Here is a 24,643-nt window from a genome sequence, read left to right as displayed (position 1 = left end):
CCCCGCCCCCCACCCAAACACGATAATGCCTGGGGAAACCCAACACACAATAATACTAAGGGAAACTACCTAAAGACATGGTCTAAACTTTTAGTTTCCATAGGAAATTTGCAATAAACCATAAAGGTGGTGGCCAGATGAGGCCCATAAGATTTCCCATTGCTTTCCTAAGGAATAATAATACTTACTTAATTTTTTTAAAAAAATATTTGCTTACTTTATTTATATGCCCCCTGCCCCGCATAGAAACTGTTCTACCCATTAGTCCCTATGGGGCTAATGATCATTCGTATCCCGACTTTGGCAGCCCCACTCTCATTTCATGCCACATGCAGTTTAACCATCATTTAACTAGTTATAAGGTAAAGTGTGCCGTCAAGTCAATTTCGACTCCTGGCGCCCACAGAGCCCTGTGTTTGTCTTTGGTAGAATACAGGTGGGGTTTCCCATTGACATCTCCCACGCAGTATGAGGTGATGCCTTTCAACATCTTCCTGTATCGCTGCTGCCCGATAAGAGTACCAGCAGGGATTTGAACCAGCAAACTTCTGCTTGTTAGTCAAGCATTTCCCTGCTGCGCCACTTAAGGTAGCTTTAACTAGTTATACCTAACCAGTATAACCAATACTGGTTATTTCTTTGTGAAGAAAAAATAGTGCAAAGCAATCTCTCTTTAGGGTCATTTTTTAAAAGCAGGTGTCCATGTGACTCTGTTTAATGCTGGAAAATGAAACACAAAATGGTCTGAAGTCAGGAAAGCTCCAGAGAGCAAAATGCACCCCCTCCTCCATCCTGCACACTGCCGTCACCAGGCCCTAGGGAAAACAAGCTCTGGGGTTGGGGGCAAGGGTCTCGCTCCCCTGTGTGGTTTTCCCAGTTATGGATCTTTTCCTTTCCTCTAGAGAAGACGGGGTGGGGGGCGGAGAGACAGAGAAATGCTGGAAACATAAAAGATAAAGAGCATTGTTTAAACACATTCCCTTATATTCCATGAATTCTGGAGGTCCCCATTCTTGATCATCTCGGGCCACATGCAGAGCCTTAGAAGCAGGTACCATTTAGACAACATTTCATCCATTTCTCAAAATCCAAAGTAATAAAGAGGAATCCTGGCTTTCTCAGCAGGCATTTGTAGTTATGAAGGACATAGCAATTCTTTTGTTTGCAAAGCTGTGGCAATTATCAAGGAGCAACAAAACAATGAAACTTAAAGCGGGGGGGGGGGGCGGGCAAATGTTCTTTTACACCAAGAAATCCAGCTCCCAAAATGCACCAGACAGAAAAAGCCTCTCTCCTGTTTTCGCCAGCACCACAGCCTTTCATGTTTGAACACCTTAGGCTTTAAATGAAGTGTCAAACATGATTTGGGGCCAAGCAAGAAAGCTAAGTGGTTAAGAGCCTACAAGGGAATTCTGGCAGTTAAAGCTCAGGGCTTCATATCAGTGTCTGCCTCATAAAAGGGGCTTCGCGGAGGCGAACAGAGCGCCACTTGGCAGACGGCCAAAGTAGACAACAGCCTTGTGGAACTTCAGAAAAACGCTTTGTGTGTTTGCTTGAGCAAACTCTCAGACAGCCACTGTATCTTCTAATCAAGAAGAGGCCGGGGCTCCAAATGCGGTATAGAAGGGAGCTAGAAATGCACACGCACAGGGAACACACAGCAGGGACAGAAGAGAAAGAGCTGAATCGGGAGGAAGAGGCAGCATGTCAAAAATGTTTCCTGTATCACTCCCACCATCTGACAAACACAGAGGCTTCTGCAGGAAGTCAGGTTTTTGTTGTTTTTCAAATGTACTAAACGTATGTGTCACTGGCAACTACCCCTTGAAAAAGGTCTAAAATAATCGCATATTAATCACAGCAAGGACCTCTGCATTGTCACAACAGATCAAGAGCTGGCTGGCACAGTCTCAGTAGGCAGGACAAATTACTGTCTCGGGGAGGATCGCTGGTCTTGTGGTAGCAAGCATGAATTGCCCCCTTTGCTAGGCAGGATCTGCCCTACTTGCATTTGAATGGGAGACTACATGTGTGAGCACTGTAAGATATTCCCCTTAGGGGATGGGGCCGCTCTGCGAACAGCATCTACCTGCTTGCATGCAGAAGGTCCTAGTTTCCCTCTCTGGCATCTCCAAAACAGGGGGATGAGAGAGACTCCTGCCTGAAAACCTGGAGAAGCCGCTACCAGTCTGAGTAGACAAGACTGAGCTAGATGGATCAATGGCCTGACTCAGTATATGGCAGCTTCCTATGTCCCTATCTGAATTCAAGATGTACCAAGTTATTTTGGAAAACCCTCCATAATCTCCTATGGAAATATCTGCAGAATCTACCACAATTTTCTCCAAATGCAAGCCTTCCCTTCCCTCTCTATTCAATCATGGAGCCAAAGGTGGGGGGGGGGGAAGGAAACCACTTGGAGCAGGGATTCTCAAACACAGGTCCCCAGATGCTCTTGGACTACAACTCCCATCATCCCCAGCCAGAATGGCCCTCACCCTTCGTGGTTGGGGATGATGGGAGATATAGTCCAGCACCTTCTGGGGACCCGCATTTGAGAGCCCCTGCCTTAGAGGGGGGACTGCAACATCCTCCATAAAAGATACTAAGAGGGGAGGCAGCCCAATGAATGTTTGCCTCAAGCAGCAATGGAGTCTCAGCCAGCCCGAGACAGATACCAAGGAGAGCTGGGAATGCACAATAAATGACTCCTTCGAGCCAAATAACGGAGGAGGAGGAGGACATTATGAGCTTTGCAAGAGCTGTCCCAGGGACGGGGATTCTCCCAAGTATATCCTCCCCACCCCCAAGCATTTAAGCAATTAAGTCAGATTGCTCAGCCTCTAAAAAGGCAGGGAAATTCGGCTTAACGGAAGAGTGGTAATGAAAACCATCAGCACTCTTCCATTATCGAGTACATTACCCCAGCATGTAAAGGATCCTCTCGGGGGCTCCTATGTACTTAAGCCACTCTGAGGCTCACTCGTGGGATTGAGATCGTACAGATTTGATTACCATTTCATTGCAAAAGGGCTCATTTGTTCAGGCTTAGTGTCAGTGTGTCATTTTTCAAAAATTAGACACACACACACAAAACTGATTGCTTCTATCATGGGCCTTAAATGCAACACAGGGATAGTCATACCGAGTGTCAGGCTGGAAAACAAGGCATTCAGCACAGACCCAAGTACGGCAGCTCTAGAACGGCTGCACAACTTTGGCCCTCTTGCCGATGTTGGGTTACAACTCCCGTGATTCCTGACAACTGGCCACTGTGGCTGGGAATTATGGGAGTTGTGGTCCCAAAACAGCTGGAGGAACGAAGTTGTGCGGCCCTGCTCTAGAAATAAACCCAAACTCGATGGTTTCAGCAGAGAGATTCATAGCGAGTGGGGAGATGAAGAGAAGCACCCAAGTTGTTGTTTGTACATTTTCCTGTTATTTTCATTCTCTTCCCAGATTCTGTAAATCTCCGAAGTGATCAATTTAAATGCATGTTTCTTTCAAACCACCTCTCCCTGATCACTTGGGATACAGACACCACCAGCCTCAACAATCAGAGCATTTGCTTGGGGCAACAATATGTTTAGGAGCAGGAAGAACAGCGTTCCCACTCCAATTGATTTATGCTGCATACAAAAACCACACCTTGTCATAAAACCTATCATCGCAATGGGAAATAAGGCTGCTGAAATTTGTTAAGGGTTTATTTGTGTTGGCCAGGGCAACAGAGTTATTTGGGGATTCCACACATTTCGACGGAAAGCATACTTCACCCTGCCATAAAGTAAAGGTAAAGTGTGCTGTCAAGTTGATTTCAACTCCTGGCAACCACAGAGCCCTGTGGCTGTCTTTGGCAGAATACAGGAAGGGTTTACCATTGCCTCCTCTCACGCAGAATGAGATGAGGCCTTTCAGCATCTTCCTATATCGCTGCTGCCTGATATAGGTGTTTCCCATAGTCTGGGAAACATACCTGCAGGGATTCGAACCGGCAGCATTCAGCTTGTTAGTCAAGCTTTCTCCCACTGCACCACTTAAGGTGGTTCTGCCATGAAGTGCCAAGTCCTAATTCCAGCTAAAGACATGGAAGCTAAAACAGAGCAGCAAGAGGTGGCCCTGTGTGGGCATTTAATGTGCTGCTGAATAGTTGAGCTCTTCTAGGATAATAGTGGGAATTGGGAATAGTGGGAAGAACACCCATCTGGTGGGCCACTGTGTGAAACAGGATGCTGGACCAGATGGGCCTTGGGCCTGATCCAGCAGGGCTGTTCATATTTTCTTATGTTCTAACAGGGATGGGAATCCCAAGATTAACTATTTAAGATTATTTACTTGGGGCTCCATTCTTTTATTTTAGCATACAAAAGATGTATCCTGGCCACAAATCTAATTAGTCAGGCCCTCGTTGAGGACTGCTCCAAAAGGAACACTACGTAAACTGCCTTATACCAAGCCCAAGAATTGGTCCATCTAGTTCAAAACCATTGACACAAGCTGGCAGTGGCTCTCCGGGGGTCTTTTCCAGGCCTCTCTGAAGATGCCGGGGATTGAACCTGGGACCTGTGGCACATAAAGTATGTTCTCTGCCACTGAGCTACGGCCCCCTTCCCAAACATGGCTTGGTTTAAAACTGAAGATTGTGCATGCCAAGACCCTGTTTTCACTTTAAGAGGCACCAAGCTAAAAATGAGAAGAGCTGGTCTTGCGGTAGCAGGCATGACCTGTCCACTTTGCTAAGGAGGGCATTTAGATGAGTGACTACATGTGAGATATTCCACACAGCTCAGTGGTAGAGCATCTGCTTGCAGGCAGAAGGTCCCAGGGTCACTCCCCGGGATCTTCAGGTGGGGCTGGGAGAGACTCCTGCCTGCAACCCTGAAGAACCACTGCCAGTCAGGGTAGACAATACTGAGCTAGATGTTCTTTACGTAGCGTTGCCTTCTTTTTCGAAACCGTATAAGGTGTTGGTTTATATACACGTGAGACTTGATGCTATAAATCACCTCCCACTGGGGCCTTAGCTGGAGGACAGGGGACTTGTCTCAACTGGCTTCTTCTCCTAACATAAGAACAGCCCTGCTGGATCAGGCCCAAAGCCAACCTAGTCCAGCACCCTGTTTCATACAGTGGCCCACAAGATGCCTCTGAGAACCCCACAGGCAAGAGCTGATGGCATGCCTTCTCTCCTGCTCTGGCTCCCCTGCAACTGGTATTTAGAGACATCTAGCATCTGAGGCTGGAGGTGGCCCATAGCCACCAGACTTGTAGCCATTGATAGGCCTGTCCTCCATGAAGTTGTCTAAGCCCCTTTTAAAGCCAACTAAGGTAGTGGCCGGTCACCTAATGGCGCAGCAGGGAAATGACTTGATTAGCAAGCCAGAGGTTGCTAGTTCGAATCCCCGCTGGTATGTTTCCCAGACTATGGGAAACACTTATATTGGGCAGCAGCAATATAGGAAGTAGCTGAAAGGCATCACCTCAGACTGCGCAGGAGACAGCAATGGTAAACTCCTCCTGTGTTTTACCAAAGACAACGACAGGGCTCTGCGATTGCCAGGAGCTGACACCGACTCGACGGCACACTTTACCTTTAAGCTAGTGGCTATAACCTCCCATCTTATGGGAGAAGAGCTGGTTTTGTGGTAGCAAGCATGAATTGCCCCTCTGCTAAACAGCGTCTGCCCTGGTTGCATTTGGAGACCACATGTGAGCACTGTAACATAGTCCCCTTAGGGGATGGGGCTACTCTGGGAAGAGAAACTGAGGCTCCAAGTTTCCCCCTGGAACAACAAATATTGGTATACCACTTTTTAACAAAAGTGTTCAAAGCAGTTTACATAGAGAAATAATAAATAAAGATGGATCCCTGTCCCCAAAGGACAATCTAAGCATCTCCAGATAGGAAGCATCTCCAGAAACATCTTCAGATAGGGCTGAGAGAGACTCCTGCCTGCAACCCTGGAGAAGCTGCTACCAGTTTGTGTAGATACTGAGCTAGAGGGACCAAGGGTCTGACTCGGTATATGGCAGCTTCCTGGGTTTCTAATCCACATCGTGGATCATGTTACCCCTTGTTTAAGGCTAGATACAGTCCTGCAGGAAGTAAAGATTTTGCCACAGCAGAATGGTTGGCCTCCCAAAGAGATGAAGTGGAGAGAGCCATAACGACTCCATGTGTTCATGAGGCACCGCCTCACATTGTTTCATGATACACACTTACACTGGCTAGCTTATAACTGCTTTTCCCTAGAGCACAACTATTTGGTCAGCTCTGCCTATGGAAACTGTGAGCCATGCATCTCCTCAACCCTCATTCTTCAACTAAAGTTAGTCTGATGCAGTGGGAAAGTGAAAATATTTACCTCGTGGTCATGGGCAGTCTGGCGCGCTCCTTCTGAAACAGAGGATGAGAAGCAAAATGAATTTTCAAGTAGCGGGGGAATCTGACCTCCAGCAGCTACAGGGAAATGATCCTTTCTCCCCTTTATACAGGAAGTGGCAGGAGATGCAAACAGTTTGGGGAATTACAATATTCATACTTCCTGCAGGCTGTGCAGATTTCCCCTACTGCCTTCCCATCTGAGGGCGGCAGAGAGAAGTTGGCAAGGGAGATTCTCCTCTTTTGGCTCTTTAGAAGATATGGACACATTGTTTATGTAAGTTCAATCTAACCGTGAATACACCCTGCCCTAAGAATACAAGTACAAGTTAATGGCCCGCAGCCTGTGATTGCCTCTCCATTTATTTAATACGTATTAGAGCTGTGTAAAGTTGATTAGTCACAAGTTCCAATTGGATTTTATGGTGCTTTTTAGGACTCTTGTGTCGTAGTGATGTGCACGGAACTGGCAACGGCTGGTTCGACCGGGGGTGGGGGGGAGGTTGGCGTTTACATTTAGGGAGCAGCGAGGGTGCTCTTACCCCCTCCCCGCTGCATTTCCCCCACCGGCACTGTACTTAAAAATGGTCCCATGGGACTGCAGCATTCTTCCTCGCCGCCCCGGTGCGTGTCAGACCAGAAGTGTCCCATGCATGTGAGCATGTTATGCTTGGGTGTGCGTGCACACACACACCGTGCACATCCAGTCCAACACGCACTGGGGCGGCAAGGAGGTACACTGCCGCCCTGCAGGACCGTTTTTAAGCACAGCGCCAGCAGAGGAAATGCGGCCGGGGGCAGGGGGAGAGAGAGCAACCTCACTGTTCCTTAAAGGTAAACCCTCCCCCCCCGCCGCTGAACCAGCCGAAACCTCAAAACGGTTTGGAGGTCCATAAAAGGGCCTCTGAACCGGTTCGTGCACATCCCTACTGTATCGTAGTTTAATACCTTGTCGATGCGATTTGCCTTTTTGTCTGTCCTGCGCTTTCCTGCTAAAGACTTTGTAAGCCTCCGTCTTCTGGTACTGCTCCAGCTCCCTCATGTATCGCTCCTTATCTCGATCGGCTTCATCGAGGTAGCGCTGCAACAAGAGAAGGAATCATCTTTTTCTCCAATGTAAAGCAAGTTAACCAAGCAGATGAGGCTCTGCTTTAATCCCCAGCTAAGGAAAAAGTATGAAGAAGTGAAAACTAAGAGGGACTGACCACCAAGACTGCAGCATCTCTCTCCTCAGGTCTCACCGCAGTTTTTAAGGTCAGCTGTACTATCTGTGTGCCACAGCCACACAGACATTTCAGTGTCTGTTCCTCAACTGTTAACTCGCATGCTCCGAATATAGGTCAAGCCCCATCATCTTCTAGAAACAAAACCATCTTGCCTGACCTGACATGCACTTAGCCAAGGCAAAGGCTGTATAGTCTAGTATGAGTGTACTAAATGTTATATTTCAGTGGGTCCCTGGTTTTTGTGATAGGGCGGATTATAAATGTAAGAGGTGGGAGGGAGAATGTATCTCAAGTTTAATTGCATATAAACAAATTACATCTCTCTGTCTCCATACACAATGAAGCAAACCCAGATTTTTAGCTTTCATAACAGCAATGTGTTTGAATGTAGTTCTAAAGAAATCATATCAGTGTTGCCTGGAGCATTCTGTCACATCTGCTTAATGAACAGAGCTTGGTTGCAGAAGACTTCAAAGAGAGCTGGCAACGTGCAAAGAACTCAGACAGTAGACACGAGTTAGCGCAAAGACAGTGCCCTTTTGCATAAAGAGCTTCCCTTTCCTGCTCCGACGTCTCTCCTTTAATTTGCTTCCAGCCTTTCTCCTCATCCCTTTGTTGATAGCCCTACCAAGAAATTGGTGCAGAATTGCAGAAGTGTGCTCCAGAAGGCAGATCTGAATGTAAAGAATCAGTATGCCAGACACAATACAAAAGGTTCTGATAACACGACTGCCTTTTGATTATTACTAATAAGACTCCTCATCCCAAACCCCAGAGAATTAAGCTGCCTAAGTGGGCTGCCTAAGTGGAAAGAGAGAACATCTTTCCCAGTTTTCTATCTGCATCTCATTCCTTCAGGCATCTCTGTCTCTTTTGAGACACCACCCACACGGATGAAGTTATAGAATGGAACACCTCTAGTTATTAGTAAGCTGGCTTGCCATGTCCCCACACTCAATATGGGCAGACAAACTCCTGCTGTTCATTATTACACGTTTCTCTCCCAATGATCCACAGTGGAGTTATAATGTAGAGAAAATTCAGATAAAGCGAGAATATGATTCTTTAGACCCTCTCCCTCGTTACCTAAATACTGTACACTTTTGGTGGCATTTCTAGGCAGAAGCTTATGGATTTTTCAGCAAGTATTAAGATCAGGACGCAGGAAACTCCTCCAGCCTCAGAGGCAACATGCCTCCAAATACCAGTTGCGGGGGAGCAACAGCAGAAGAGAGGGCATGCCCTCAGCTCTTGCCTGTGGGCGTCTCAGAGGCATCTGGTGGGCCACTGTGGGAAACAGGATGCTGGACTAGATGGGCCGTGGGCCTCATGCAGCAGGGCTGTTCTTATGTTCTTAAGCTCGCCTCAGCTAAGCAAATACCTGGATTAGTTTACTGTTACTGTTTTAAATGTATATATTTTTCTGGTCAGCAACCATAAAAACTGAACCGAACCACCATCATACAAATCCCATAATAAAATGGAGGCAATTTTAGTAGTAGTACCCTTTTCTCTTCAGGAGGCAGTTTACTCCATTCATTGCCCAACATCCTGGTGATTTCTGGGAATGGAACTTCCGGCCTCTTGGCTCGCAGCTGCTCCCTCCGCTCATTCATAAACCGCACATAACCCGTTAGGGGAGATTTAGGAGCATTGCTGTCCCTTAAGGGTTTCTTCCTCTTTCGCCCTTTGGACCAGCCTCCTCTCTTCGTTCTTTGCTACAAAAGAAGAAAGTCCATCGCAAGGCATCAGTTGTCTTAACCTACATGAACCTCTCAAAATGTTTTCCTAAATCACGTGTGGCTTTGGTACAAACATCCCATTGGTGCTCCTCTTCGAGAGTTAAATTCTGCTTCAGTCCAAAAGTCAGAATCTGCTGGACACTATTCAAACGCATCAGAAAGAAAGCTGAATTAGACACACAATGGTGCAAGCAATGAGGTGACCTCATGGGGATTGGATGGGGTGGAAGGCTTGGATCTGAGAAGAAGGGACTCTCATTGGTTTAACCAAGATTTCCCCACCTTGGGTCCCCAGATGTTGGTATACAACTCTCATCATCATCAGTGACATGGGCCGAAGGCATTGGATGATGTGAGATGCAGCCAACAAGTGGGGATTCAAGGTTGGGAATCTATGGTGTAAACCAGGCATGCTCAACTTAGCCCCCCATAAGCTGTTTTTAGACTACAACTTCCATAATCCTCAGCCACAGTGGCCAATAGCCAGGGATTATGGGAATGGTAGGCCAACATCTTCAGAAGGGCCCAAGTTGAGCAGCCCCGGTGTAAACCAAACAGATATTCATAAAAATGAGAGCACATTTCGTTGGGGATATTTTTTTTAAAAAAATTGTTTTCAAAATGCACCTTAGAGCTATAAAAACTTAGGGAGAGATACAATAAAAGATGGCGGAATAACCAGCCCCAAAATGCATCCAAATTATGTGCACTGTCATGAACCACCTTGAGTCATATGAGAAAAGCAGGGCAGCACTTTTTTTAAAAAATGGATTAAGTCAGCTTAAGAGCTAAAAGATGGTATCTCAATAAGAGCTACACTAGGGCTACAAAAAAACCAGAAGAAATATATCAGAAAAATATACCATCATCTTCGAGAAAGCTTTGCATACTTTGGACTTCAAGCCAAGAGAAGCCTCACTATCCTACAGTTGTATGAAACAAAATATTTATTGTCGGGAATTAAGCTAGGAAACACTGGAGCTAAATGTCAATGCATTTGCTTTATATCTTTCCTCCAGCACTGGCACAGACCAAATGCCTTTGTAGAGGGAGAACAAATCACAAGGCAATTGTGAAACATGCCAACAGGTGACCTCTCCCCCTCACAACAATCTATAACCCACTTATACTGGATGGGAAGTGGAAGCATCAGGCACTGTCATCATAGCTAGTAGAGTCACAGGTGTCTACCCTCTACTGAGACAGAGAAAGGAAGCGTGCTAATCAAACCTCAGTAGTCAACTCTCTATTAAAGAGATATGAATGGGCAGAGAATTCATGTGGAGGAGGAAACCTTGCCGCCCACCCACCCACCCGCTAATTTCGGCTCACCTCCTCTTCAGGCCTTGGCTCGCTATTTTCAGCTTTATTAGATGACTCATTTCGAAGCAGTTGGGTTTGCAGCAAGTCCTCTGTAAAATCTGGATTGTTGGCAGTCTGGGAAGCACTGCCACTGCACGATCCTTCAGAGTGATTTAGCCTGGAAAAAATCAGGTAATCGGGCAAGATAGTCTCACTGTTATCAGGACACGGGATTTCCTATTCCACCCCTCTGGGATATTCTGTGATGTTGCATATATCAAGCATAGTTATAAGGAAAGAGACATGCCCAAAGGTGACTATCGGAGCACTTTAAGTTGCACCTGTCAGGGTGATTTCTGGGACACAGTCTACAGCAGTTATCAGGTATTTAGAGAAAGTGGTTTTCTAGGGCTTGAGGGAGACATCACAGCCAGACAAACAAGGACCTTTCAAATGGAGCTGTTTTACTCCCAGAAAACTAAACACCCAGAATGACATTTCATGCAATTAGACCCCATGCAGACAAAATGCTGGCGTTTAAGGGGAAAGTGTTTTGCCATCAAGGGTTTTACCACTGCTGTCTGGAAGGGCCTGTCCAAGAGGCACTGCCAAAGAGAAAGCAGCTCTTTGGAAGGGACCCAATGCAGAGACCCTGAAATTCGGCATGCCCACAGAACAATCACTGGCAGAGGAATTTGTTCATCTAATACAGGAGTGTACAACTCAAATACTCTGGCGAGCTGGAACCGACCATGATGGGGAGTGGGTTCAGAACATTAATAATTACATTAAAGTTACGCATTAAAAATATTAAGGAAAGCAACTATTAGTTAACCACAGCATGAGAAGAGAAGAGAAGAGAAGAGAAGAGAAGAGAAGAGAAGAGAAGAGAAGAGAAGGCTGCTAGCAACCTTTCCTCCTCCCTGCGTCTTCTGCCCGCTCAAAGCTTGCAAAGGTTAGTTTTGAAAAGGGGCAGACCCCACCAGAGTCATGGGGCAAGGCAGAATTTTGCACCTCACCTCAGGCACCACAAAACTTTGGGGCACCCCTAGGGCCAGCAAAAAAAACCACCATGGGCTAGATCTGGTCCCTGGCAGTGTTCCCTCTAACAGGGATTCCCAGATGTTGTTGACTATAACTCCCAGAATCCCCAGATGCAGTGGGCTTTGCTTGGGGATTATGGGAGTTGTAGTCAACAACATTTGCGAATCCTGTTAGAGGGAACACTGGTCCCTGGGCCTGATCTAGCACCAATGCCTCAGCAGTCTACCTACTTGAGGGACCCTTGCCCTTCCACAGACCAAAGATCCTGGAGATACAGCAGCAGCAATTCATCCAATTCTTAACTGAGGTGGACACCCGTCGCCTTTCCATATCTTCCTGGCCTCCATTATGAGCAGCAGACCCCTCTGCTCATTTTGGACCATGCTAGTTCCCTGAACGCTCCCCTGCCCCCCGCCACTTTCTGGGCAACCCATTTTCTGCAGAAAAACCCATTTTTCTGCAGATGCTTTAAGAATTAGCATCTGTTCTGAAAATTTCTTCTTCTTATATGAAACCAAGGATAATTCAAAGGGGGTGGGGAGTTGCAAGGAAAGAGAAGGTAAACAGTGATTTTTCATTTATTTATTTATTTTAAATGAAAATTAAATGAGGTTTTAGACGGCACTGATGTTTTAAGCCAGGGTGGACAACAAATCTGCAAAACAGATTATGTCTGCAGAGTTGGGATGACCAAAACTAGATAAAGAGAGAATGGGAGAATAACTGCTCACCCAGCTGGAATATCGTTACTCTCCTTGGAGCCATCATCCTCGGGGAAATGCGATGGGGGAGATGAACTGGCCATTGGGTTCTCCATTTTCGCCGCAGAAGGAAACTGTAGGACGGAAATGTTGTATTACTATTACCTTTCCACACCTGTGTGCAGTCTAGCAAGCAGGTTCATACTCTGAATTTAAATGTTTCCTAGTAAGGTAGGCCCATCAAACCTGACGAATTAAATTTTAAGGACATATGCCTAGGACTGCAACCCTGATAGCCAAACCTTAAGGTGGGGCTGTGCAACTTCTTTCCACAAAGCTTGGGCAAGGCTCCCAAAAGACTCCCTATTGAAATTAACCCATGCCACGAAACACCAATGCTTGATCAATGCTGTATCATTAACAGACCTCCCGTGTGCAGATTGTAGGCTAACTGTAATTACCTCTGGATTGAAGGTACACTCTGGCTAATGTATGTGAATTGGCAACCACGGCAGATTGCAGCAAAGGCTGTAGGGGAAGAATGGCAGTTCAGTCCCCAAATAGCAGAGCAAAACCAGTTTGGTGAGAAAGCAAGAAAGCAAGAGTTCTTTAGTATTGAAGAACTACAAGGATTTATTTAAAGAAAAGGTTACAGACAAATGTGAAAAAGCCTGCAGCTTATTTCAGCTATAGCTCATGGCTGAAGAGAGAGACCAAAACAAACAGCCACCTCTGGGGAAACAAAATGGCAATTAACACTGGAAGAACAAAGAGGGGAGGAGGCCATCACTTTTATCCATGACCCTAAAATGTCCCAGTGGTCACTATGAGACATTGCAGCTAAGAGCTGATGCTGCCAGGGTCCTAGCTCCAACAAAGGCGGTGTCAAATTCAAATGCATTTGAATTTGCAACAATGGCCACAAAACACTCAAGCCTGGAAAGAATAATGGATAAAGGAGGTTAACACCCAGATACACACTTAGTAGTGGCACATTTCCTATTACTGCACTGAACACAAGACTTTAGTGGAGTGTGAACAGCAATTGTTTTTCAGCCACTGGCAGTTTCTCTACATTTTCAGGAGTGATCACTGACCTGGTTGAGTGGCTTATTTAGTAGCTGCCAAGAAGTGACCATTTTCGTTTTAAAAGGCACTAGGCTTACTAAAATGCTGAGCTAACCATGTGCTTCATAAGAGTATCTGAATGCTTCTGGCACACTATTACAGATTCTTGTGTTGCCACATATATGTATATTCTTCCCATTTTTCTCCCTTCCTTTTTTTTCCCTGACCTGTGGTAAATTTTAGATTGTAAGCTCCTCAGGGCAGGACCCATATTTTGCTAGGCTGGAAAATGCCATATACATTGATCACACTATGTAAATAGTAACTACAAATAATATATGGCGCAGTTAACCCTACTTACTTCCATGAAAAAGGGGAAGGAAAATAGAAGAGCGAGGAAAGCAGGGAGAAGACGATGACATGGTGCATTTCCAATTTAAAATAAATTTCCAATTCAAAAGTGATTTATTTTTTTCCCCAGCATCCATCAAACTAACTTTGTAGAGAGGTAACTTCATGAATACAAATTTAGATCTACCCAACAGAATTCTTGGTTCTGTAGCTTACAGGGTCAAAGAAACACTTTTTTCCCCTTCCTTTAAAGTTTGTATCAGTTTAGAGAAACCAAGGCTCTACAAGCTATATTAAAGCACAAGCCACCTTAAAATGTAAACCTCCTGACTACCAGAAACCATTTTTAAAAGGTACAAAAGGACAACAAAATTGTAAAGGTGGAAAATAATAATCAAATAATTCACAGTGGCTGTCATCCAGATGAAGTTACCCGCTGGCATCACTCAGCAGTTACAATAAAGGTAACTTCAATAGGACAACTCAAGAGTAATTTAGTCTGGATGTCAGCCAGTGATTTTACAGGAATATCATTTTTAAAGAAGCAACGACTCCATCATGGCAACTGCAATCTCAAATGGAATTTGACTGCGATTATGACATTTGCTTTATGGATACCCACTCTCTACTGCATCCATTTCAGGACCAATTTATGGGCAACAACTCCTTCACTCTGTGGAGATGAAGTGGGGAGCCTTACAAGAGCAGGTTCTTAAGTATGTGCCCTTCATGTTAGCTTGACAATTTATATACTGCAAGAAAATGCATTTTGTTGCTCTTAACCTGCTTGAATCTCACTATATATTACACGCACATACATTACAGATTGAGATGGCTTTAGGCTAGATGATAAATGCATCCCTTTGGATACACAACCAAGGTATTCTTTTAAATAAGCATTCAGTTAATGCCCAGCACAGCAGATCAATGGAAGGTCTAGGTGAAACAGATGCTCCACATCAATCTCGCTGCCTCCAGGGAAAGATGTTATACTATCCAATCTTCCATTTACATTTTGAGGGAGAGTGATGTAAGGAGTGTCAGTTTGACTAGCCAAGGACATCATTTGAGAAGGATGTAACCCACTGCCTGTTTCCTACAAAGAGGCAATGGAAACATTTATAAATTAGATGGAGGCCTGAGTCACATTTTGCGAGCAAGAACTATGGACTTTCTAGTTGGTTTGCCTTGGTTTTCCCCCCCTTTCCTGTGCTCCTGTAGCCTTTTATAGAAATTTAGCAAGTAATGTTTTCTCTGGCGTGAGCATAAGTGATAAGGAAAACTTCAACTGCTTAATTTGTCATAGCTGCTAGGCATAGGAGCAAGGCCAGAAAAGGCAGCACTAGACTAGAGACTGCCCAATACAGAAGAATAAAGCAGAGTGGTATTTAGGAGCTTGCGGCTTATAGAACTTGTTCATGTTCCAGATCCCAGTTCAACAACAGCTGGAAAGCCAAAGTTACCAACCCTGCTCTACATCCATAAAGCACAAACCACTACAATACAAATGAAACTTTGATTTGCACAGTATTCAGAACCTGTAGATATACCTACTATCAGATTTGCCTGTCCCTGAGGAAAGATCTTCATAAAGAAAAGGTGTGCCATTGAGTCGGTGTCGACTCCTGGCGACCACAGAGCCCTGTGGTTGTCTTTGGTAGAATACAGAAGGGGTTGACCATTGCCAATAGCGTTGAGTAAATTTGACAAAATGGTAACCGGAAAACTTTACAGCTTTTGCAGAGAGCAAGTCTTAAGAGGTTGTAGCTCTTGGAACAAGCCCTTGGAAATGGTCAAGATCATAATAAACATTTAACATTTTCTGTTACGGAATTTATCTCTCTTTTCAGCAGATGGACACACTACCATTGCTTGGGATTCCGTCTGCCATGTTCACCATGAACCTCCAGTTTATACTTAAAAAAAAAAAAAAATAGCACACATCTGGGCTTGACCAAAGGAACACCAAAGTCTAAACTGGCTTTCAGTTTTGCAGGGGAAGCAGCTGGACATCAACTTTAACACCACACAAACCAGCCCTTATAAACACAGGAAGCTACAAGAACACAAGCTACTTTCTTGCTTTCAAGCTGTTTTATTTAGTCCATATGGCTGGGCACTGAAAAGTCAGGTCTCAGAAGAAGAGGTCAAATATTTGAGAACAGGGGCTACTCGAACAGGCAGGGGGGAAAAGTAAGTTCCCACTGGAACAAACAACTGGAAATGAACAAAAAATGTGCATAGGATGCCAGGTCAGGGGTTGAGCTGCTAGCATTAGAACTTCCAGAATGTTTCCTGCCATTACTAGTCTCATAGCTGGGGTCACAACAGCAACAAGGCTGTACGCGGGCTCACAGAAACTCAAAGGATAATGTTCTGATCAGGCAAATTACATTGTCTCAGAGTGGGGTGGATACTCAGTCTGAAAGAGGACCAGGTTCCCTTCTCAAGTCCCAAACGTTTGGTGGTTCAGATAGGAAAGTCAAATTGATGGGTTTGCCACAGGCAGATCCTTCCTTCCTATCTACTTAGTCAGAATAATAAAAATGCTGAACTTCATTTCAAAAGGAAACACCACCTTTGCCCCTTTGGGGTGGGGGCGGGTATTTTGGTACAGCAGGAAACTGCAGGTGTAACCCCTGCTAAATTGGCAAAGAGGCACCTTTGAACGTGGTGATTCTCTTCATTTAGCAGGGGGAGAGTAACTGGCCCTCTCCACCCCCAGCACAGTACCTCCAGCGACTGTTGCTGGTGTGAGTCTTATGTTTCTTTTTAGATTGTGAGCCCTTTGGGGACAGGGAGCCATCTTATTTATTTGTTATTTCTCTGTGTAAACCCCCTGGAGCCATTTTTGGAAGGGCGGTATAGAAATCAAATGAATGAATGAATAAATAGTGGCTCAAGAACGTATACAGAGCTTGCTATGACAGCAAACAGGAATTTAAGAACAAAACTTCAATTCTTGGCTCCCTGACTTTTTTCTTTACCTCATACGATTACACATTTCCCCAACTGTCAGTACTGTGATTCCATACAAAGATGTCCATGGACTCTATTAAGCCCTGACTGGTCAACTGGGGCTCTTTATACTGTGGAGCTCTTCAGAGAATCATCAGATGTTCCTTCCTGGTTAGCTACTGTACAGCTTGCTCCCCATTAGCACTCAGAGAATATAAAGGCTTCTCGGTTCTTGGAGTCGGTGCCGACATCACTCTGCAGATTGCTTAACTAAGGTTAAGCAGCTGGAGTGGGCTGCAAGACTAGATCTTTTGCTCACATTCTACCCCAGTGATGAATGGCAAAACTATCTGCAATGGAAAGGTTTCGGGGGGGGGGGATCCCACTGCTATATTTTTCCACAGAGAATGTTCCACCTCTAAAAGTGCATTGTTTCATAGAATTCAGGGGTAAACACAATACCTGTCGAACTGGGCTGTTTCAAAAGTTGCAATCATGGTAGGGTTCCCTAGGAGACGTGTGCACACTGAATATAAGAATGCATATTCAGGAATATAGGAATGCATATGCTAACACTTTTTAGTGCATTTATTCTAAACATTTAAGCAATGTAAGGAAATTGTTTACTACTGAGTTGCCACATTTTCAAATATTTACAATGCAATTAAAATAATGTCTAAATCAGGGCTGTTCAGCTTCAGCCCTCCTGCAGATACTGGCCTACATTTCCCATAATAGCTGGCCAGAGAATTTGTGTTTTGGGAGGTATAAAAATGTGATAAATAAATAAATACTGGCCACTCTGGCTGGGGATTATAAATTGTAGTTCAAAAGCAGATGGGGGAGCTTAATTGATCAGGCCTGGTTGAAATAAAAGTTTAAATGTAATATTTAAACCACTAAGTGTAGTTTAACCGAGCAAACATTTCAGTTGAACTACTTTTGCCTATTGGAAAAACTGGGGGTTTTTTATATAGGGCAAAAAATTAACAAGGTATAGTTTTTCAGTGTTTACTAAATATAAGTCAAACATGCTAAATATCTTAATCCAATTAGGGCATTGGGACATTTTCCAATAAATGTTCTGGTTAAAATTGTTCTAGAAAGCCAACATCACAGCTTGACCCACTCTGTTCTCAAGTGTGAACCACTACTTCCCTCCCCACAAGATTAACTATGGTTAAGACTCACCAAAGTTCCTTCTGAACCCAGAATCTGTAACTATGATTCTGAAACTGGTTTCAGACCTGGGGTACATAAACTCAAATAATTGCTAAGCACAACCCATAGCCCGTCCTGCCTGGCACATCTAGGCCAGCAAAAAAATTGTATTTATTATTTTTAATTTGTGTGTTCTAGTACAGAGATTTCAATATTAGGCATTATATAAATTCAATAAATAAACAATAAATAATAATAATAGAAAAGCAGAGTGATAGGTTTACAAAATGAAGAAAGAAAGAGTCAAGAAGGCTAACTGATAACTGAAATATGTTTTTGCTCAAGCAGAAATCCAAGTGCTAAACCTATTGCTCCCCTTCTTCAAATCCTTGGCTCTAGTGTGGCAGACCCAACTCTGAACTATCCCTCAATATGGATGTGATCTTTCACATCCTATTAATGTTGGCCATGTTTGACAACTGACCTATTTCTAGACTGCTCCTAAGAATTTCAGAAACTTTTGATTACCTAGCTCTGATCCTTTTTGCAGACCGAAACAGATGAACTACCATTCCTAGCCTCAGGCTTCTCTTCAAGCCTCAACAAAGCCCAAAACATTTCTACTTTTTCATGGCTGGAGAAGATTTTTGTGGGAAAACTCCAGCACTGTACCTACTTTAAAAACTACAATATTATGCACAAATTATTCTGAAAAGGAGCTGTTTAAATGCATGAGGCTGGCCACACTAATATTACCACAGGGTAAGGCTGGGTGAAAATCAGTAGAGCTGCAGATTAGGGTGAGGGCAGAAAGAAGTTGGTGGAAAGAGGTGGTCACTAAAAATAAAGTTAAGTATTTGCTACTATCCATCTGTAGATAGTTTTTATAAGCAGCCATCTTCCAAATGCTCTACTTCATACCCATCTCTTTATAACTTACTTAAAATATTAATCAACCAAATGTGTGTGTCTCATCTACGGCAATCATCGTTTACTTGTAATACGTTTACACTATTACAAAATAGTGGCATTTAACAGAAAGGGCAGCTGAAGACGTCCTAGGCCGTTAACTCTTCTTTTCATTATCAAAACCCCTCTCTTCTGGTCTGCACTTGCTAGGAAACTACAGCAGCCATAAAGTCTAGACAGCCATGCCCTATCATGTGCAATGGTGTTCCCAAGTATGGCCATGTGGATAGCAAGCCAATTCACACAGCTCACCAGGACAGAGATCACATTTCAGTTTCTGATGCCATTTGCTAAAGATATCTAAAATGTCAACCTTACAGGCCAGATCTAAGAATGTAAATACATAATATTATGAACTATATAAATGTTAAATATTATTATGTGCAATATGGGCCTCTAATCAGAGAACAAAGTTCAAGAATCAGGCTTACGGCCAGCCAAGCAAAGGGACCTCACCTCTAATGCTAAGGATGCATGTGGTAGGCACCCAACGACTTCTGTTATTTCAGGACAGCCTACATTAAAAGCCATGGGCCAGCTTGGTACCATTACAAAAGGGAGAAGGGACGGAAAGAAATGTGCAATCACCTGGAAGTGTTAACACACCACCAGTTGCTCAACAGCCGTGGTACACTTTCTCCAGTCTTCTCTTCCCCAAGAAAGAGCCTGAGGTGACTATCGGCAACAATGGGTTGCTGAGGAAATATCTTCATCATGCGCCTGTGCATGTACGCATGTACACACACACATACACGGTCTTGACTTGCTCTGGATCTAGGAGCCAGCCCAAAAATTTGGAAGCCAGCCAATGGAGAGCTGGTGAGGAGAGGAGGGCTGGTCTTGTGGTCGCAAGCATGACTTGTCCCCTTAGCTAAGCAGGGTCCACCCTGGTTGCATATGAATGGGAGACCTGATGTGTGAGCACTGCAAGATATTCCCCTCAGGGGATGAAGCCGCTCTGGGAAGAGCAGAAGGTTTCAAGTTCCCTCCCTGGCATCTCCAAGATAGGGCTGAGGGAGAGATTCCTGCCTTTAGTCTTGGCTGCCAGTCTGTGAAGACAATACTGAGCGAGATAGTATATGGCAGCTTCCTAAGTCCCTATGACACTAGACAAAGTTAACGGACTCAGTGATGGACGGACACTGTGGAGTGGGAGGGTAAATTGACTTCTCTTTACCACCTTTACAGTAACATCCTTTGACCAGAAAGAGAGCTGCTTGGGGCAAATAAAGGCAGTATTAAATAACATTACCTCTGAATATTCTAGTCTAGGCACCATGGCTCCTTGGCTCTGGGATTTGTTAAGCCCTGACATACAACCTAGGAAGGGCTCAGCTAGAACAGAACAAAAGTATCATTTACTCCTGCCTGTCCCAAAATGGGACAAAGTTAATCACAGCCAATTAAATTCACGTTCGGTTAAAGATTGTTTGAAAGAGAGCAATCCTTGAGGGGATAGAGGGGAGAGCTGCAGGGCTTGCCTGAATTTCCCACAGGCCTTTCAAAAAGAGAGACACTCTGGCCCATTTTACTGAGAGAGATACAAAGATCCACATGCGCAGATGTAGGGACAGGAACTTCGAATATAGTTCTCTGGCTTGAAAACAACTTGGAAAGTACTATTCCTATTTAGGCTTATGGTGCTTTTCACTGTCATGCCAGTGACAGTGTAGTGTAGTGGTTAGAGTGTTGGACCAGGATTGGGGAGACCATGGTTCAAATGCCCATTCAGCCATGAAACTCACTGGGTGACTCCGGGCCAGTCATGTACCTCTCAGCCTATTAGTCTAACTATCATGAGTCTCCACAATGGCAAGCTTTCTGGCTACGGACCTGGTAGGAAAGGGGACTTTGCTCTGCTTTAAACAAGCAAAGACCAGGATGCATGTTTTCCTTACCAGTTTTTAGTATCCACGCCAGTGGTTAGGTTAAACTTACAAAATGCATCTCCCTTGGAACAGATCCAGGTTGACTGGCAGAGGATAGTTTACAACATAGGAAGCTACCTTTTACTGAGTCAGACCCTTGGTCCATCTAGCTTAGCATTGTCTACAGTGACTGGCAGCAGCTCTCCAAGGTTTCAGGGAGGAGACTTCCCAGTCCAACCTGGAGCTGATGGGGACTGCAATCCTGTAGGACACCAAAATGGCATCCGTGACCCCATTTCCACTGGCAAAAAAAGAAGTACAGTCTGTTCCGAGGTGCGGAATACAAACAAAGGAGGCGGCAAAGGAGGTGGCATCGTTATCTACAGTTCTGGCTGGCTGCCACACACCTCAGTCAACAGCTCCACTTTCATAGCTGCCAGCCACACAAGCCAACTTGCTTGCATCCCTCAAGCTGGTGCAACACATTGCGTAAAGGGAACATCCCTTTATCTCCTCAGGAGCATGCTGCTTTGCAATCCCACTCTCCAAGCCGCTTTCCAAGTAGGAGATTACAGGGCATCTTAAAATTCCATGCTGGCAGCCTATTAGCTGTGCAGAACTAGGGACACTCCACTCACGAAGAGGGAAGTCCGTGCAATTGCTCCTTTGGTGTCTTCATGGAAGATCCGAAGAAGCTATATCTAAAATTAGGCGCACAAGCAGTCACAACAGAGTGAAGGCGGGCTACCATACAGCCAGCTCAGGTGGGCAGCAAAAACCAACCACAGTTGCAGCATGAAGAGCCCGACGATAACACAGAGGCCTCAAAACTCCCAGCGTGACAGGCCATGCATTTAAGATGGGCCCAGTTCAGACATAACACGCCACCTAATGGCGCAGCGGGGAAGTAACTTGCCTAGGGAGCAAGAGGTTGCTGGTTCAAATCTGCACTGGTATATGTTTCCCAGACTATGGGAAACACCTATATCGGGCAGCAGCGATTTAGGAAGATGCTGAAAGGCATTATCTCATACTGATGGCAATGGTGAGCCAGCGTGGTTAGAGTGTCCAGTTCACGTCCAGTTAGAGTGCTGCACTAGGACTGGGGAGACCCGAGTTCAAATCCCCATTCAACCATGATACTTGCTGGGTGACTCTGAGTCAGTCACATCTTTCTCAGCCTAACCTACTTCGTAGGGTTGTTGTGACGACAAACTTAAGTATGTAATACACCACTCTGGGCTCCTTGGAGGAAGAGCGGGATATAAAATGTAAAATAATAATAATAAAATAATAATGGGAAACCCCTCCTGTATTCTACCAAAGAAGACCACATGGCTATGTGGTCGCCAAGAGTCGACACCGACTCGACGGCGTAACTTTACCTTTATGGTTTAGCGCTAAGCGAAAGAACCTAAGGGAGGCATACACCCTTAGGAACACAGGAAGCTGCCTTATACTGAGTCAGAAAATTAGTCCATATTGCTCAGTATTGTCCTCACAGACTGGCAGAGGCTTCTCCAAGGTTGCAGGTGGGAGACTCTCTAGGCCCTATCTGGAGATGCCAGGGAGGGAACTTGGAACCTTCTGCATGCAGATCCTCTTCTAGAGCGGCCCCATCCCCTAAGGGGAATATCTTACAGAGCTCACACATGTAGTCTCCCATTCAAATGCAAACCAAGACAGACCTTGCTTAGCAAAGGGGACAATTGAGCCACCTAATGGCTCAGCGGGTAAATGCTTGACTAGCAAGCAAGAGATTGCCAGTACAAATCCCCACTGGTAAACCTATATTGGGCAGCAGTGATATAGGAAGATGCTGAAAGGCAATCATCTCATACTGTGCGGGAAGAGGCAATGGTCAACCCCTCCTGTATTCTACCAAAGACAAACACAGGGCTCTGTGGGCGCCAGGAGTCAAAACCAACTCGCTGGCACACTTTACCTTTGCCACAAGACCAGCTCTCCTCCCCTTCTCCTCCTCTTGATCATCTCAGAGGCAAACAGAATAAGCTTCTGTGACACAAGGTTTGTACATCAGCTCTGCATAACATACAAACTCGGGAATAGTCTTTATGTACAGGCATTCGCATGGGTATACAGCAGAGCTACAGCAAGCACAAGGCAGCATTCCGGTGGGTCCACAACTAAGGAAAAAGTCTGGGTTCAGAGATGTGGGGGGCGGGGGGCGGCATAGCTTTCTGAGCAGCGGTGTGAAGATTCCTCCCCCCACCGCAATGTCTCTCTGACCTTCTTTGCTTTTAGCATTAAATCTTTACAAAGATTTCAGTGACTATTTTGCACTTGGCATGCATCTACCGTCTTCGAAATATGCCTTAGAATATTTTAATTAAGTTCACAAAATAAAGAAAAGCCCTTCCCCTCTTTATTCGTCTGATCAAAACCTCCACTGCCCAATTTAATATTCCTTCAAAGTGCCTGGATTTGTCTGGCAAGAAAAAATATGCCTAAATGATTCCGCTGGGCTCTATGCCATGAGTGTTGTTCACAGTTCAAAACCAGGCCTCCACCGCATTTCCTGTGACCCATTTTCACAAACTATCAGCACGGCTCTCACCCAACATACGGATTTCCACGCCTCTTCATGTTATCCTCATATAGCTGTGGGACAGAACATTTCCTATGATTAATACAGTGCCACCAATGTACATTTGCAGGTAATCTATCCCTCTTTATACATCCAGTACACATGCTTAGTTCAAAGTTTCTAGTTCTCATGGTTGCAGAGCAAATTTGAAAATGACCACACTCCTGAAGGCTTGAAAAATACAAGAGGAAGCAAGAAACTATAATCCATTCAATTTCTGAAATGCTTATGAATGTTATAGAAGCCCACCTATTACAGCCTGATGCTAGCTACATTCATAAATACAAATAAGACATATATTTATATACAACTTTTCAACAGAAGTTTTCAAAGCAGTTTACATAGAAATAAACAAACATATATAAAATGGCTGCCTGTCCCCAAAGGGCTCACAATCTAAAAAAGAAACATAAGATAGACACCAGCAACAGCCTCTGGAAGGATGCTGTACTGGGGATGGATAAGGCCAGTTGCTCTCCCCCTGCTAAATAAAGAGAATCACCACTTTTAAAAGGTGCCTCTTTGCTCAGTTAGCAGGGAACAAAATTTATATAAAAGCATCAGCCGAGTACCATCTGGCCTGGAGCATTCTCACTGTGGCTTTCCACGCTGAACAAGCCAGCCTGATCTTCATCTTGATCATTCTTTGTTTATCATGGGCCTTGAAACATAACCAGGCACCAACTTCGAGTTTTCAAAAGTGTACTAAAAGCAAAGCCCTTTAAAAGACCTTCAGTCATAACTGCCCAAATCTGTTACTGGAGAAAAAGCAAGACTATCCTTGGATGTGCTGCCAATTACGTACATGCTGGTGCCCAAACTGATAGCCCAGATGAGACACTTGCAACAACAAGGAACAAACAAGAAGCTGGCAGCCAGGCGGGGAGGTTTCAGGCGGTTGTTCTGATTTTCCTTCCCTTTCACTTTGGAAAAAATCTGCAACTAACAAGCATGTTCACCATGAAGGAAGGCAAAAGCAGAGAGCTAATGAAATACTAGTTATTGGGTGGGCAACTCGTTTATATGCCACAGAGTTGCTGGAAACCATCCACAGATGGTGGCCCAGTTGACATCAGCCAGCGTGGTGTAGTGGTTAGAGTGCTGGACTAGGATCAGGGAGACCCGAGTTCAAATCCCCATTTAGCCATGATACTTGCTGGGTGTGACTCTGGGCCAGTCACTTCTCTCTCAGCCTAACCTACCTCACAGGGTTGTTGTGAGGAGAAACCTAAGTATGTAGTACACCGCTCTGGCCTCCTTGGA

The 24,643-nt window shown here is 44.8% G+C and overlaps 1 protein-coding gene across 7 annotated transcripts in view; it reads right to left on the bottom strand.

Annotated features, from left to right (window-relative positions):
- The window catches only part of HMG20A (high mobility group 20A), a 63,898-nt gene that overhangs the window by 10,388 nt on the left and 28,867 nt on the right, over window positions 1-24,643 (bottom strand). For 6 of the 7 annotated variants that reach the window (XM_053273138.1, XM_053273136.1, XM_053273139.1 and 3 more), the window contains 5 exons: window positions 12,428-12,531; window positions 10,683-10,830; window positions 9,114-9,326; window positions 7,331-7,463; window positions 6,366-6,397 (listed from right to left, as the gene is read on the bottom strand). In XM_053273138.1, coding sequence (XP_053129113.1) covers window positions 6,366-6,397; window positions 7,331-7,463; window positions 9,114-9,326; window positions 10,683-10,830; window positions 12,428-12,513 — 612 coding nt within the window. In that variant the 5' untranslated portion in view covers window positions 12,514-12,531. The remainder of the gene's footprint in view (window positions 1-6,365; window positions 6,398-7,330; window positions 7,464-9,113; window positions 9,327-10,682; window positions 10,831-12,427; window positions 12,532-24,643) is intronic. The other variant, XM_053273140.1, reaches the window with a different exon arrangement.

Source organism: Hemicordylus capensis, chromosome 10 (assembly GCF_027244095.1).
Source record: "Hemicordylus capensis ecotype Gifberg chromosome 10, rHemCap1.1.pri, whole genome shotgun sequence".
Classification (NCBI taxonomy): domain Eukaryota; kingdom Metazoa; phylum Chordata; class Lepidosauria; order Squamata; family Cordylidae; genus Hemicordylus; species Hemicordylus capensis.
Note: the sequence above shows the minus strand (reverse complement) of the source record. Positions and strands in the feature narration are given on the sequence as shown.